General features: G+C 39.3%; 1 protein-coding gene across 1 annotated transcript in view; it reads right to left on the reverse strand.

The window, feature by feature from the left end:
* Nucleotides 1-14,624, reverse strand: part of apeh (acylaminoacyl-peptide hydrolase) — a 70,630-nt gene that overhangs the window by 20,680 nt on the left and 35,326 nt on the right. Inside the window, exons 9-15 of the mRNA XM_048547280.2 lie at nucleotides 13,413-13,453; nucleotides 12,259-12,380; nucleotides 6,550-6,610; nucleotides 4,287-4,384; nucleotides 2,297-2,348; nucleotides 2,048-2,142; nucleotides 1,255-1,393 (exon numbers count right to left, since the gene is read on the reverse strand). Of these exons, the coding sequence (XP_048403237.1) occupies nucleotides 1,255-1,393; nucleotides 2,048-2,142; nucleotides 2,297-2,348; nucleotides 4,287-4,384; nucleotides 6,550-6,610; nucleotides 12,259-12,380; nucleotides 13,413-13,453 (608 nt within the window). The remainder of the gene's footprint in view (nucleotides 1-1,254; nucleotides 1,394-2,047; nucleotides 2,143-2,296; nucleotides 2,349-4,286; nucleotides 4,385-6,549; nucleotides 6,611-12,258; nucleotides 12,381-13,412; nucleotides 13,454-14,624) is intronic.

The following is a 14,624-nucleotide window of genomic DNA, read 5'->3' on the forward strand; positions in this document are numbered from 1 at the left end:
CCGAATGGTGACGAAACGTCTGAAAACTAACCTTCCAGCTCAGCGAGCAAATTCACATCCATATTTGAGAATATTTAATGGCAGCAACAACAAGACAGCATAAAGGTCGAAGAGAAGGTGTGTCACTTGTGCTACAGTTGAATGCAGCAGCAGATGCCCATAAAAGTTGCAGCATCAGTAAATTTGTTTGACAATTTTTTCAGCCTTTTATTAATTTTTGAAAGAGATTCAGAGCGCAGCAGTCCTTTAAGCCTGTAGCCATGGCCAACTTACTGTTTGCAGTGCTACACATCTGCCTCATAACATTCTGGCCTGCAGTCCCAACTGGGCACAGAACAGCCTGCTCACCTCCTCATGTCCCAGCCCATTGAACATCCAGCCCCAATTTCTATCATCACAAAGCAACTCAACTTGAACACATTTAGTAAGCATTAACATGCTCTTTTACAATGGAATGTGATTATCTGCAAGGTTGGAATTTCAGACAATAAAGAATACTCCAACTTGGCAATTAGTTCGCTGGTTTACCCAGTTCTTGGTGAGTTGATGTCAAATATTTAAAAAGTCTGAATCTTAGGAACCCCAATTAATGGACATTTCTTATCTATTCCTGCATACAGCACAAAAGTCCATACAGACGATTGGGCCTGTATCAGCATATCAGAACAGAGAGACACGGTCAAGCAAAAGGGCAAATTTGCTTGAAAAGACCACTTCCTTTTCATTAATAAACAACAGCAATGAAGTGTCAGAACCTCCTTACTAGTTGCTACCCACTTCTTCGGAAGGTGTTGAATCTCTGCTGAAAAAAAGCCTGACAAGTGCTATTTGACTTCTGGAATCTTATCAAAGTGGTGATTATTCATGCATGAGGTTTAACAAAATGTGGACTAAGACCAATATCAAATATAAATATGACATCAGTAAGAACCCCATTGCAGCAGATGGCGGCACCTTTTCTTTCCCTAACCCAGTGACAGCCAAATTGGGGGCAGCACTGATAAGGACTAAACAAAGGATTTTCATTGTCAACTTGTCACTGCATTACTGAACATATTTTAACCAGGCCAGCCACTGGATGAAGCACCTACGTATTAACAAAAGTACCAGGAGAAAAACAGACAGCTAACAGAAAACAGATAGATGATAAAAGATGAATAAACAAACAAATAAACAGTCAAGTAAAGCCAAATATACTAGTAATGAAATGAAAAACAAAACTCGAATATACACATTTCATGTGTCACTACTTACAGAATTTAGGATTTTTTTGTTCACATGGGGGTGTGAAATTCAAAATATTCCACTCTATATCTGGCAATGGCTCAGCTTCATCTAGTGCCACCCAAATGATTCCCTGTTCTTTGCCAGGAGCAGGCAGGAAGCCCACTTTCTAGGAGGAATGAAACAACACTTTTTAAATCTCTCCATTCTACATTAATTTACTATTTTCTTAAACATGCGTCTTAAACAGAGTTTGATGATCAATAAAGAAGTTAGTCCATGAAATTTCAAAATGATTAGTGCAACGCTGCAGTTCACAGATACAGTTCAGGTAAAGGGAGGTCGGTTTCTTTTTCATTCTTGGATAACTTTCAATCACTCTTTTTGAGCTCAATGATAAATCAGTAACAGATCACACTTGCAAACTTCTTTATCAGCAATGTTAGCATTAACAAGGTCACCTCTATTCAAACAAAGTATTTGAATATGCACATGCAAAGTAACTCTAAAGCAAAATTATTACATGAACTGCTGAACCTTTGTGCATACAAATTATGAAATTTAATCCCAAAATTAGCTTATTGCCTTTAATTTTCTTAAAGTTGCATAATTTGCTATATTTTCCATTTAAAACAAATGACTATACGTCAGTATACACCTAGGCTCTTCAAATTCTGAACATTGTGTATTTTCCAGAAATCACAAAATTATATCCAGTACCTGAAAAATTGACATGAGTATGTGAACAAGCTGTCATCTTATTGCAATTACAATGGATTACAAGATTCAATCAATCAATGCTCTGCAATTTCAGGCTTCTTACCAGACTGGGTGGACAGTTGGGGGATGAGCATGTAACTACCATCAGATCTTGATGTATAGCCAGTAGTGTCCAGCTTCCAGCAACTGAACTTGAACCTGTAACACAAACAGGTGAAGATGCAATAGGACCTTTCAGGTCACTAGAGTGCCATTGAAAGAAAATATTCAAATGAAATTAAGACAAAATGCAAATAATGTTTCTTGGAGTAGAAAACTAAACATAGTCAATGAAAAAAAGATTGAAATTTACCGCTGGTTAGGGACAGCACGCTCCCATTTGCAATATTTATTACGAGGAGATCCTGGAGAGAAAGCAGAAACAAAACAAAAAATTAGGATTTGTATAGTAGTGGATTTCAAAGCTTAGCTCAGGTAACTTTTCTGCTCATCATTAAAAACTGCCCGTCATAACAAAAAGCTTCAATACCATGCTTCCAATTTTATCTAAATTAGCAAGTTAAGAATAAGCAACTTAAGTGGATTTATTTTAACGTGACAATGAAAATGTGAAATATGTCACCCTGAAAGCTTCCCGAGGTGGAACAACACAGCCTGATTCAAGTAAAATTAAGACACATTTCTGGACCTTAAAGGATTGACAGACATGGTAGGAAAGTGAGAATGATAGAACTGATCCTGAGGAAGGATCAGTTTGATCAATTATTCATTTTCAAAAACTCAATCGACTAATTATATAATATTCCAGGGCAAGGTTCCATATTTACCTATTTGTAATAATTCAATTGCAAATCCTTTAGTAAAGCCTTTATTGAAAACTATTTGAATTGCTCAACCTCCCTATTAAGGCCACCACATTCAACAAATTTCCATTGGTAGAGAGAGAACATAACTTGCCAGTATGTTGTCCCAATTGCATCACACCACTGAAAGATATTTCCAGCATTTTTCATTTCTTCTCTATGTCTTGTCTCTGGATGTCTGCCTGATTTCCAAAAGACACCCTCAAACTGAATGGGCTCAGATCAAAGCTGGGTCAGCAAAAGCCACAAATGCTATACTGCATTTTCGTGCCCTCCGTCAATAAAGGTTCACCATTTGAAATATGAACTCCAGAGCACTTCTACCTCACCACCATGTGTGCAAATTTCAGTTATGCAACCTGACCCTGACAATATTACAATGTAAATCTAAAGATGATCAGCCAGATCCTAACCTGATTGAGAACTTAATCAGACACTTGTCCAGAGCCAGAAGACTATACAACCTCAAAAATAGAACTGCAATGTCTTAAAACTGTCAAACTCAGACAGAATCTTCAGATATTCTACTATAAATGCACAACATTATAAAATCATTGTGTTTGAAACAGTTTCTTTTAATGATGTGAAGTGAATGTTCGAGAACAGAGTTGAGAATAACTTCAAACATTGCCTGGTAAGAGAGGCAGGTGACTTGATACCCATAAAGACAGAGGCCCGGGTGGTAACCTACAAATCACAAGCATTGGTTTTGTCACCATAAAAGGATGGCAGCTGGTCTTGGTGAATGTGGTGCAATAGTAGTTCCCTAGTTCTGAGTCAGGACCCCAGGTTCATGTACTACTGAGTTCAGAGGGATGTAATTGCATCTCTGACCAGACTGATTAGCGAATGTCTACATTTTCCCAGTCTTTGTCAGAGGAAGGCTGAAAACAATGTCTGCTGCGTTAAGCATAGGGAGACTGTTTTTGTGTTAGTATTAAAGCTGTGTTAGTAGTATGGCTGATGGTAACAAATTTTCTATTTAAAAATAATGGAATGAATCTAATGACTAAGAAGTCACAAGATAATACCTTGGAGCAGGAATTTGGCTCAATTATACTCGGGGGAAGTTAACTTTTTAAAGGAATCAAGATGATTTACTGTGATGTAGCAGGGTGAAGGGAACTTGGAAGGTAGTCAGGAGGAATGTGGGACCTGAGCTACAAGGTTATTACATCTGCTGAGAGCATGCCATAACATTATTAATGTAATGTGGGATTTTCAGTTTGTTAATTCCGCCATCCTATGCTGACTAGAGGATGCAAGCTGGAGGAACTCAGAAATACTTAAATATGAGTACAGAAACTAAGCTATGATTGCCTGTTTATCTTATCTGGGAATCACTTACTTGATGTCCAAAAGAAATTCACACAAAATGTATCCAGTATAATTAGCTGCCTGTTGTAGTTTACTTTGATTTAAAAAGATTTTTTCCCCCTCTATTATTACTTAATCATAAGCATTATTAGACAGGGTTACCTTTCTGCTTCTCTGACATGTATCAATGATAACCCGCTGGCTGTCCATAGCCCAGCAGCTCTGTGCCAGTGCTGAAGAGTAAATACCAGTAAATCCATCTGAAATAAATCATTTACACCAAATCCAATCATAAATGAGTGTACATAAATTTCCTAGATAAAATCTTGAAATCTCACATCACCCCCAAAAGTCAGTCTCTTGCAACTTCAATGCCACTGTTATAACCGAATCCCATCTGCCCATTAACAATATTATAAATTTAATGTTAAGCATGCAGTACTGTTTAAAATCGCTTTTGATCATGATCATAGAATCCCTACAGTGTGGCACCAAGCCCTTCAGTCCAACAAGTCCACACCAACCCTCAGAGCATCCCAACCAGACCCATCCCCCTATAACCGACCTAATCCACACATCCCTGAACATTACAGCAATTTAGCATGACCAATCCACCTAGCTTGCATATGTCTGGAACGTGGGAGGAAACTGGAACACCCGGAGGAAACCCACGCAGACACAGGGAGGATGTGCAAACTCCACACAGACAGTTGCCAGACGGTGGAACTGAACTTGTGTCCCGGGCATTTTGAGGCAGCAGTGCTAACCACCAAGCCGCTGTGCTCCTTTTGAAAACTTAGACTAAATTTAAGCATTTCCTATTTCACAAATCTTTAGAATTTTGGATAATATTTTTAGTTCATTCACGGGATGAAGGTGTGTCGATGGCTAGGCTAGCATTTATTAACTTGAGTGTCCTTTGGGCAACTGGGAAGGACAACCACATCATTGTGAGTCTGGAGTCTTCTGTAACCAGTCCAGATTAAGGATTGCAGTTTCTTTCCCCACAGGACTTTAGTGAAGAAGGTGTTTTTTTCCAAACAATCAAAGGGTTCATGGTCATCATTACTCTTAATTCCAGATTTTTATTGAATTCAAATTCCACCATCTGCCATGGCAGGAATTGAATTGGGTCCCCAGTATATTACTGGGGTCTCTGATCAACAGTCCTGCAATAATACCACCACGCCATTGCTTCCCGTGGATAAACTGATAATAGCAATTGCTAACAAAATTTTAAAGTGGGAGGAGGGACGGAATAGGCTGCTTTATTATATTTTTATCATTTCATCATCCAAGAAGTGATGGTCTGTTTAACACTAAAGGAGCTGTAAATGAAACAGAAAATCTAATCCGCAGGGGTCAGAAGAGTGAAGCTCAGGATAAGTTTCCAGCATGGACTCCCCCTACGGAACTCAAATACTCCACACAAGCTTTTGAGCTACGATATATAACTCTCCCAAGAATGTATAAAAACATTGTTTCTGCATAGTTCCGAATACGATCATAAAGTATCTTTCTTTACAGTGTTTTTATTTTACATAGGAGGAGGTTAAGCCGTTTTACAAGACAGCTCACAACGTATTTTGTGATCAAGAAATGTTTTAGTAAGCTGAACATTAAAACAAAAAGCTGAGAATCTTTTTTTGAATATACACGTGTGTACACGCATGCAAAATTATTGGCTGGGTAACTGCAAAAACAATTGCACAGACTCTTCTGTTCTACTACTGGACCAATGAGTGAAGTGCAATCAATATACTTACTAATTTTGACAGAAAGAATGTAGACAACAATTAAATAAAGCATGTGATTCTGAAAAAAATGCAGGATCAGCAGAGCTTGTACATAAATCACAGAAGGTGACAGAACAGATTGAGACAGCAGCTGAAAAAGCAAAAGGCATCCTGGGATCAATTATTAGGGGCATCCAGTACAAATGCAACTAACATTTATTAATCTTGTATAAAACACTGGTTTGGTTTCAAAAGGCACACTGCATCAAGTTCTGGGTATCACACGTAGTAAAGATGTAAAAGCATCAAGGAAGATACAGAAAAGATGCTTGTGAATTGTTCCAACGATGAGGAATTTCAGTTACAGAGGTAGACAGAAGCTAGAACTGTTTGTGGAGGCGAATAAATGAGAGGATGGAGATCTAATAGCAATATTCAAAATGTACAGAATAGAGAAAAGCTGCTCTGATTAATGGAGGATTTAACAGAGGTTGAAGGTAATTGTCAAAAGAAACAATGGCATCATAAGGAAAGCCTTTTCACACAAGCCTGATCTGGAATGCACTCTGAACGCATATATGAGGTAATTGCTGATAATATTTTGAAAATAAACAAACAATCTACAGGAGAGTTTGAAACATCACACGGTGTACAAATATTAAAATTGTATCTGCTGAAGTTTCACTTACTTTCATTTGGTCGTGTCACAATGTCCACCACAGTTGAAGTCACCTTTGTGTACCAGTCATACTGAAAAAGAGCAAATATTGCCATGATCGATTACTCTTCTTCTATTCTTTAAGACAGAATCCCTTTGCTCTCCTTTATTTGTTTACCATTTTCATTATCATTCACATGGTTTGCTTCTTGTCCAGTACAAAACTAGGCGCGATCAGAGAAACATGGCAAGAGCAAATCCTGAAGTGTGAAACTGACTGCACTTTTGAACAAAAGGCTGGACACAAAACACAATTAAGGGAGCAAAGAAAATACTGAGGGTGCTGGAAATTTGAAATGAAATTAGGAAATATTGAAAATATTCAGTAGGCATGGCAGCATCTGTGGACAGGGGAGTAAGGTTAATGGGCTGTATTTGCACATATTTGAAGTAAACCTGCAATCTTTAACATGGCAGACCAAATCCAGACTTGGAAATCCTATACCCCAATTCCAGAGAGTCACATTTTAGCCAGCAGGAAAAAAAGACAGCAGGACGAAACGTGAAGTGCATGAGAACAACAAATTGGCTAGGCCATTAAACTCAGAATAAAGGATAAACATCTCGAATATTCACTCACGAGCAGCCTCCACTCAACTTTATGGCAATTTAAAAGCACATGGAGAGGAAATAAGGTATACAGAACTTATCAAATGAATTAAACTCCTTGCCTATGAGATTATAAGAAAAATGTTTTTCTTTATATGCAAGCACAAGAAAGCAAGCTGTGGGGTACAAGGAGGTGCCATCTAGACAGTCTAATATTTAACAACATAACCAGGACAAAGTCGCAGAGGATGGAGACAGGCCTTTAAATAATTTGCCTTAGCAGTCAGAAACCACCTCTGATCTGCAACTTTGGATATCAGGTCCAGTACTATGACCCCAACATCAATATTGCACCACAGAGGTAACTGTGCCCAACAAGTGCATTTGAGCCAGGAAATTTCTCAATTCAAGCTAAGATGAAAATTCACTCTGATGTTTCAGATTAATATCTATTCAACAAGACTGGAAAAGCTATACATGTGACGTGTCAAGGGCAAGTACATAGGCAAGGAAAAACAGAGGGGCCACATCCTAATATCTTGATTATGTGCTGTAACTGCATACAAAGTTTTTGTGACCCATGTATGAGGGCACGTCTGCACCATGGAATTCTGCAGCTGTTCTGTGTTTAATTAATGCTCTGCTTTTTCATTCTTCCTGCTAAAGTTAAGGACTTAGACCGTTTGTGATATATTCCATCAGGCAGGTTTTTGCTCACTCACTCAACTCAACTATATCCATCTACAAACACCTATCATTTTATTTACAACATATGCTCCTACTCATCTTTGCACTGTCCGCAATTTACCATGCTTTCGCTCCCATCATCTAAGTCATTGATGTAAATTGTAAAAGGTTTAAGGCCCCACCAGTGATCTTAATGAGACAAAGACCAATTTATGCATGTTATCAGTTTTCGGCCAGCCATACTGGTACATGTGCTAATGTGTCTTACCCCTGACAAGTGCATTTATTGACTGCAATAACAATGTTGCAAACTCTCTTTTGGAAATCCAAGGACACTTTGTCTACAGGCTCTCCTTTATCCCCAGCACGCATTATTCTTTCAAAAGCCGAGTTTAATAAATTAGTTAAACACAAACCTTCTACTCATGAAATAGAACATAGAACATAGAACAGTACAGCACAGAACAGGACAGGCCCTTCAGCCCACAATGTTGTGCCGACCATTGATCCTCATGTATGCACCCTCAAATTTCTGTGACCATATACAGGTCCAGCAGTCTCTTAAACGACCCCAATGACCTTGCTTCCACAACTGCTGCCGGCAACGCATTCCATGCTCTCACAACTCTCTGCGTAAAGAACCTGCCTCTGACATCCCCTCTATACTTTCCACCAACCAGCTTAAAACTATGACCCCTCGTGCTAGCCATTTGGTAAATTCTCCCAATTGCCTTCAACTTTTCGAAGTGCCCAGCTATGACATCTTCCCAGGAGATAAGATGCCGAGATAACTGATCAATAGTTTCCTGCTTTATGTCTCTTTTTGAATGGTCATTACATTTGCTACTTTCCAGTTCAATGGATCCTTTCCAGAATTGAATAAACTTTGGAATATTAACACGAAGGCATCAACTACTTCATCAGTACACTCTTAAGACGTCAGGATGAAGTCTGTATGAACCCAGCACCTTGTCAGCCTGCAATTCCATCAGTTTGCTTAGTATTACTTCCTGAATGATTGTAATTCCGCTAAGCTCCTCTTCCTATTTCACTTCCTGATTAATAGCTGTGGAATGTTTCAGGTATCCTCTATACTGGAAACAGAAACAAAATATTTGCTCATTTCTTCCACCATTTCCTTATTATACTATAAACTCCCAATTCTTTCTCTTGAGAGGACCACTCAGTTTACCTGCTGTCTCTTTTTTTGAAAATACCTACAGAAGCTCTGACTATCCCTTTTTACATTTCTAACTATTCATACTCCCAATGGAAATTTCTTTCTCTTAATTGACCTTCTAGCCATTCTCTACTTTTCTATTATATTCTGACCAGTTATCTGACCTGCCACTCAAATCTGTGCAATTTTATTCTTTTTCCTTAGAGTTGATATTTATTCCAACTTCTTTAGTTAAGCACAGATTCAGAAATTTTCTTTTCTTCATTCCAAAATCATAGATTGAAATCAGGGAAATTGGGTTTATGGATCTTGAGTAGCAGATTTGGAGATAAGTGCTGGAAGCTTATGCAGGGAGGAAGAGACGAGGTCAGTCATAGGCTTGGAAACAATAGATTGATCTTTGGTGTTAAATGGATATTTAATCATATTCAGATAGTAGATCGCAATCAGGAATTGATCTATACTCATAAATAAGGATAAGAGGCTTTTTTGCCACTATGATAAAGTCCCTATCTCTAGGCCAAAAGGTTAGGATTCAAGTCCTGCCAATAAGTGAAGTCTTGCCTCAAATGTCTAACAGCTTGGTTAGACTGCATTTGAAATACTGTGTGGGTAGTTTTGGTCTCCTTATCTCAGGGAAGATATTACTGGCATACAGGAAACACAACAAAAGTTCACCAGACTTGGTTCCAGAATGGTGGGACCATCCAAGGAACAGATTTGGAAAACTGGGCTTGTATTCTCGACAGTTTCAAACAACAAGAGATTATCTCATTGAAACCTGTAAATACTTAGTGATAGACAGGGTAGATGCAGATAAGATCTTTTTCTTAGTCAGTGAGTCTGGAACCAGAAGGCATAATTTAAAATAAGGGAGATACTACTTGGATTTGAGAAGGAGAAATTTTAAAAGTCAGCTGCGCACCTTAGGATTTCTCTTTGGAAGCTCAGATTTTGAGAATGTATAAACTAGAAATTGATATATTTCTGATTACCAATTGTCGGTAGGATTATGGGAATGAGGTGATTAAAAGGTATTGAAGTGAACAATCGTCCACGATCACATAAAATGGTGGGATAATTGGCCTACTCCTATTCTTATTTTCCTGTGACTCGTAACATGTCGAAATACATTGATTAAAAATTATTTAAGGGACCTTGTCGTACAGTGGTAATGACTCGACATCTGAGCAGGAAAGCCTAAATACTGTGAAAATAAAGTAAGTTGTTTCTCAAAAAAAGAAAAGGCTGAAACTATTGGTATCTGCATCTCAAGCTGCAACACCTAATGAGTTTGAGTGTGTATGCAGAGGAGATTCTATTACCCTTCATTGAATTCAAGCCTGTCATGTTAGCATCATGATCCGGGGAGATATGGAAGTTGGTACTGGAGAGTCCATATTTAGGTTCTCGTGGGTATAGTCAGTACACCAAACAACAAATATTGTTATCAGTTTTAACCCTAATGTTAAAGACTGGAACTGAAATAAGCATACTGTGTGTTAAGAAGATTGGTAAGAACAAGTGAAGGGAACAAAGAAAGAAATCAATACACAGCATGGAGCTGGAGGAACACAGCAAGTCAGGGGGCATCAGAGGAGTAGGAGGGTTGACGTTTTGGGCCTAGACCCTTCATCAGAACTGGGGAGGGAGAAAGCAGGTGGGATGGCGATAGGTGGACCCAGGTAGGGGTAGTGGGGATTGGTCAGTGGGAAGGCTGAGGCAGATAGGTGGGGAAGGAGATGGACACGTAGTGTCAAGTCAAAGAGGCAGGGATGAGAGGGAGGTTTGGATGTGGGTCGAGGCACGCGGAGGGGGGCAGGATGATTTTGAAACAAGTGAATTCTATGTTTAGGCCATCGGGTTGTAGGCTCCCAAGGCAGAATATAAAGGTGTTACTCTTCCAGTTTGCGTGTGGTGTCATTGTGACATGGAGAAGGCCCAGGATGAACATCCCAGCAAGGGAGTAGGAGGGGGACACAAAATGGTTGGCAACCGGAAGGCTTTGCTGATTATAGCATATGGAGCACAGGTGCTCCGCAAATCTGTCACCAAGTCTGTGTTTGGTCTCACTGATGTACAGGAGGCCACATCAGGAGCAACGGATAGAGTAGGCCAGGTTGGAGGATGTACTGGTGAACCCCTGTCGGAGGTTCGGATGGAGGTAAGGGGGAAGGTGTATGGGCATGCGTAGCATCTCCTGCTGTTGCAGGGAAAGGTGCTGAGTGTGGTTTGGATGGTGGGAAGTGTGGACCGGTCGAGGAGTGCAGAGTGAGCCATCCCTGCAAAAGGCAGATAGGGCTGAGGACGAAATATCTCTTTGGTGGTGGGGTCAGAACGTAGGAGGCAGAAGTGGTGGAGGATGATGTGCTGGATGCAGAGATTGGTGGGGTGGTATGTGAGGACCAGGAGGACTCTGTTTAGTTTTGTTGGGGGGAAGGGGTTTGAGGGCAGAAGTGCAGGAAGTGCAACAGATGCAGTTGAAGGCAGTCGATCAATGGTGGTGGAGGGGGGGGAAACACTGCAGTCCTTGAATCCTACTTCAAACGGTGACAACTTTTAATTTTTGTGTGACGTATGTTTTGTCAGGTAGAAAATGTTACTTTACATGCCGCAGTTCAAAAGCAGGTATGTTTCATGCATATGGTCGAGACCAATTGAGCAAAGGCTTTGGGGGAAAGGAGTCTGATTGTACTAAACGCAGGAGGAGTCTGATCATTTGGCAATGGAAACAAGTTAGCTTCTGGAACTGGTATTTATATCTTCCAGACAGGTGACCACAACTCCTTTAAGCTGCTCGGTTTAAACAATTGAAGGAAGTATTAAAAATGGAAGTAAGATTCTGAATTATGCAGCCTCAAGAAAATATTTAAATGAGTAGCAAGCTTCTTGGGTAGTTTGGTCATCCACACACACACAGCCCACCCTGTTAAAATCAAAGTGCTGTAGTTGGTGGGCTCATAGTAGGAGACAAGAAAACTGTCTACCTTATTCCAGCTTCTGCAAACAGGAAGCGGGAAGAACACAGCAGGCCAGGCAGCATCTGGAGGAACGGAGCAGTCAACATTCTGGGTATTACCCCTCCTCAGGTTCATAGTATATATGCCTCAGGTTTGAGATTTTAACCTAACATACACCTAACAGTTTTTCTTTTGCTTGCTGTTTTCTGCTACTGCACTACACAAAGTTACAAGTTTCAACAATACAACACATCAAGATTTTAGAAAATATACTCTTGTAGTGTATTTTGTATTAAACACTAACCATGCGAAGTCTGCTGCACTGGTGGTGGGGTCCACCTGCATCACTTTCTAAGTAGATAATGCGACACTTGTCAGGACTGAGTCGAGGAGACCAAACAGCATTTGTTTGAGATGTAAGTTGCACTGGAAGAAAAAAAAAAGCTTAATGTAAGCACGAGTGATGCACATATATCAAAAGGACACAAGAACATATTTTCTGAAACTTTACTCACAATACCAGCTCTCAATTTATGGGCAGGGTTCAACCAATAGGTATACTGTGAATTAGACCCAACTGTGTGAATTTTTCTGATTGACGTCATGCAAGTCTGAGTTGGGAATTCACCTGGAATTATCCCAACGTCTTCCTAACAATAAACTTGCAAATAACAAGCAAAAGATTCTGCCACAGCCAGGATTATTCACAGCAAAGCATAGTTTAACATTGTTTACCTGTGTTATAATTGAGGTGACAATTGATGTCTTCTGCCTTCCCAAAAAAAGCATTTGTCAAACATTTTTTAAAAGACAATGCATCTCCAATAATGATTAAATTGAAATAATATTATGGCGAGGTGTTCACTATAGTATTTTGCTTGTTCCAGTCTTTTTCTGCAATTCAGTGGACTGGAACTACGACTGTCATGAGACTGCACATGCAAACTCCACACAGTTTCACATTCTGAAATGGGAAGTTCCTCTTCTGCAAGAGGCTCTAATTGATGACACAGTCAACTACAACGGCTGGACTGAAGAATGACACAGAACTGCATATCATTTACAAAAGGACCAACAAATTCAACACACTGGCATGCAGACTCTCTTTAATCCGGGGTTGTATAGTGCATTTTCCTCAACACTTGCATATGTAGAATTACGGTTTTGTTTCCTCAGTTCAAAAATGATGCTAAACTGAGGCCACATTGTTAAATACTAATTTCATAATGTCAAACCTGCAAGGAAAAAGGTGGTCTCAGACGATTCTCATTCTACAAATTACTATATCTCAACTACATGACCTAGGCTCTAGGATTCAACTTGAAAGCAGCATTCACCCACCAGGGTTTGTGCCAGTCTGCTGTAAAATTCTATGTCTTCTGTTTATAAAGGTAATAAACCTCTGTAAACAATATGAAGAGGGGAATAAAAATATTTCATTAAAATTGAGTCACTTACCACAGTTACCACCAGTCAGATCCACATAGTATAGTCCAGACCTAGAAGCAGGTAGAACAGATTAACGCAATGATAACACAGTGTACTTTAATAAAAACACTGGCCAGGAGCACGAGAATGTACAAGACAAGAACCATACTAGCCAGTTGAAGATCTATAAATATTGTGAAAAGTCATTAGAAATACATTATGTAAATGGAAAGTTGTGGAGAGCATTTTGTACATTTGTTATTGTACCAATATCATTAACAAAAATAAGCTTTTATAGACCAGATTTGTGTTCAATTGTCTATGATTCATTGGAAATATTACCAGTCTCATTATAATGACCTTGAAAACTCCTGTAGGTGGTTCTGCGATGGATATTTTCACAACTGTAGCAGGCAGGCTGTAAGACACTCAATAATTTATGCTCTATAGCTACAAATACATACGACTGCACATCTAGCTCGTAAGATGCCTTGCTTTTTTAAAAAATAAAACCTACCCTTTACTCTTTGAGGAACACAATAGCAGCAGTAGGTCATTCAACCCTTGACCCTCCCGCACCACCATTCTAGAAAACCGATTTTCTATCTCAATGCCACATTCCTGCGTTGTGTCCATATCCTTCAAGTTTATTAGTAACTAAAAATCTTTTACTGTCTTGATCCCACTTAATTAACCTTAGGGGTGGAGAATTTCAAAGACTAACCATTAAGTTCCTGCTAAATTCAGCAAAAGTATGCTATCTTTCAGTGACTTATGACCAAAGACACAAAGCTCCTTTGAGACAAAAGCACTTTCCAATCCTTCCCCATTTAAGAAATACACTGCACATACATTCCTCTGGCTAAAAGGTGGATAACCTCAGACTTATCCAAATTGTATTCCAGCTGCCATGCTGTTGCCCATATGGTCTCTCCAAATCTCATTGAAATGTCTTTTCCTCCCCATTACAACTCAATCTCAAAGCTCTGTGCCATCCACAAACTTTTCGATATTATAATTAGCCCTCATATCAAGCATTAGTTATTTAGATCGTGAAAAGCTGGGACACCGAGCACCAATCTTTGTTGTACATCATTTGCCACAGCCTATCAAAATGAGGGCAACGCATTTAATTCTATTCTGATTTCTTCTTGTTAATCAATCCTCAATCTATATTGGTGTAATAGCCCAATTCCATTTGTTTACCAACCTCTTGGATGAGGATTTTGTCAGAAGTCTTCT

Source organism: Stegostoma tigrinum, chromosome 11, assembly GCF_030684315.1.
Source record: "Stegostoma tigrinum isolate sSteTig4 chromosome 11, sSteTig4.hap1, whole genome shotgun sequence".
Taxonomy (NCBI): domain Eukaryota; kingdom Metazoa; phylum Chordata; class Chondrichthyes; order Orectolobiformes; family Stegostomatidae; genus Stegostoma; species Stegostoma tigrinum.